We start from the raw sequence: 1,444 nt of genomic DNA on the forward strand, positions 1-1,444 counted from the left end.
TTTGTCCCACGTCTCAAGAATGACTGGACTAAATCAATAAATAATAAAAAGTATTAAAATATCTTACGGCGCAGCTACGCTATAAGGAATAAAAAAGATTAAATGCAATTTAATAAAGAAATGTTTCGAAACGTTCGTGACAATGTTATTACAAAATATACAGATTTTTAGGAAGTTGCTGCCCCTTTAAATACAATTCTTTCAAAATGGCTTCGAAGAAGAAGACGCAGGTCAGGAAGCGTCAGCGGGAGATGCGTCATGGCGTCACTTCCCGTACCGTCTGGCAGTTGCTGTTGCCGGAGCGCCATGTTGGTTCAAACAAAAGAAACAACTTCATTACCGTCATAACAGTTCATGACAAGCCGAAGCGCAATGGCGGAATTTAACCTGCTTCTCAGCTTCTCATAAGCCGGAGATTTTCATAATGCCTTTGTAAGTATCTCGTCGGAGTTTGAAGACAAATGCGCTCAAAGCAAACGCGAGGTCCCGGGCCTTATGTCGCGAATCGGTCGCAAACGCGACACGTTAATCAAAGCATTTGATGGTGCTGTTGAACTGGGTTTCATTGCATGCGTTTTTTAATCAAACTTGTCGATATGCACCAGTTAATGAGATGAAATGATCACCATGCTGTCAGATGTAGAGATTGGGCTCATAGTACGCACGCCGGCTTGTATGTATGGACTTTAAATCTATATAACCCAGTGGTAGCTGAACTCTGTTCAGATTTGTAGACCAGTAAGGTTAGTGCACGTATAGATGTAGGTCAGTGACTTCAAACTAATATCCTTCAACGGGGCAGGGACGCTGTAGAAGTTGAACTATTTTTATCTTCACATGGCGGATTGCGCGCGACCCTAAGAAAAAACAGCTAGGCGTGAAGCAGTGTACATAAACTAGGAGTGATCGACACTGCAGTAACTACAGATCGTTTTTCTTTTAAAAGCATGCATTTGAATGAACCAATTAACGTACACATTGAAAATGAACAATAACTCATGCTGATCTGACCAAAACATTCCATGCACCATTGCTATGTGGGTGGTATTTGCTTTTCTGAAGGGACTCTGACTTCTAAAACGCTGAATGTTAAAAATCCTTAAGAGCCCATGTTCGTGTTAAGCGCTTTTCTTCCATAGAAAACGGTTATAAAGAAAATGCATGACGTTGAGAAAGTAATATTAAAAGATTGAACGCAGTATACACCTTATTACTGTTGCAAACTATATACAAACGAGCAGATGAGCCCAGATAAATGAAAGCAACACGCAGTTTCACATTAAATGTTTTTCTCCCATAGAAAACCATTGTAAAGCACTTAACGTGGCTTGATGGGTAAAGATTGTAGTGATATAAAAACACAAATTCGGTGTACAGTTTATTAAAAATATATACTATGTGCAAGCAGATGAATCCAGAATATATTATTTATATATATATATAT

The 1,444-nt window shown here is 39.0% G+C and overlaps 1 protein-coding gene across 3 annotated transcripts in view; it reads left to right on the top strand.

The window, feature by feature from the left end:
* Nucleotides 1-243: 243 nt before the first annotated feature.
* Nucleotides 244-1,444, top strand: part of LOC107555303 (poly(A) polymerase type 3-like) — a 26,709-nt gene continuing 25,508 nt past the window's right edge. For all 3 annotated transcript variants that reach the window (XM_016238059.1, XM_016238060.1, XM_016238061.1), the window contains exon 1: nucleotides 244-432. In XM_016238059.1, coding sequence (XP_016093545.1) covers nucleotides 425-432 — 8 coding nt within the window. In that variant the 5' untranslated portion in view covers nucleotides 244-424. The remainder of the gene's footprint in view (nucleotides 433-1,444) is intronic.

Source organism: Sinocyclocheilus grahami, unplaced genomic scaffold (genome assembly GCF_001515645.1).
Source record: "Sinocyclocheilus grahami isolate Dianchi unplaced genomic scaffold, SAMN03320097.WGS_v1.1 scaffold530.1, whole genome shotgun sequence".
NCBI lineage: Eukaryota > Metazoa > Chordata > Actinopteri > Cypriniformes > Cyprinidae > Sinocyclocheilus > Sinocyclocheilus grahami.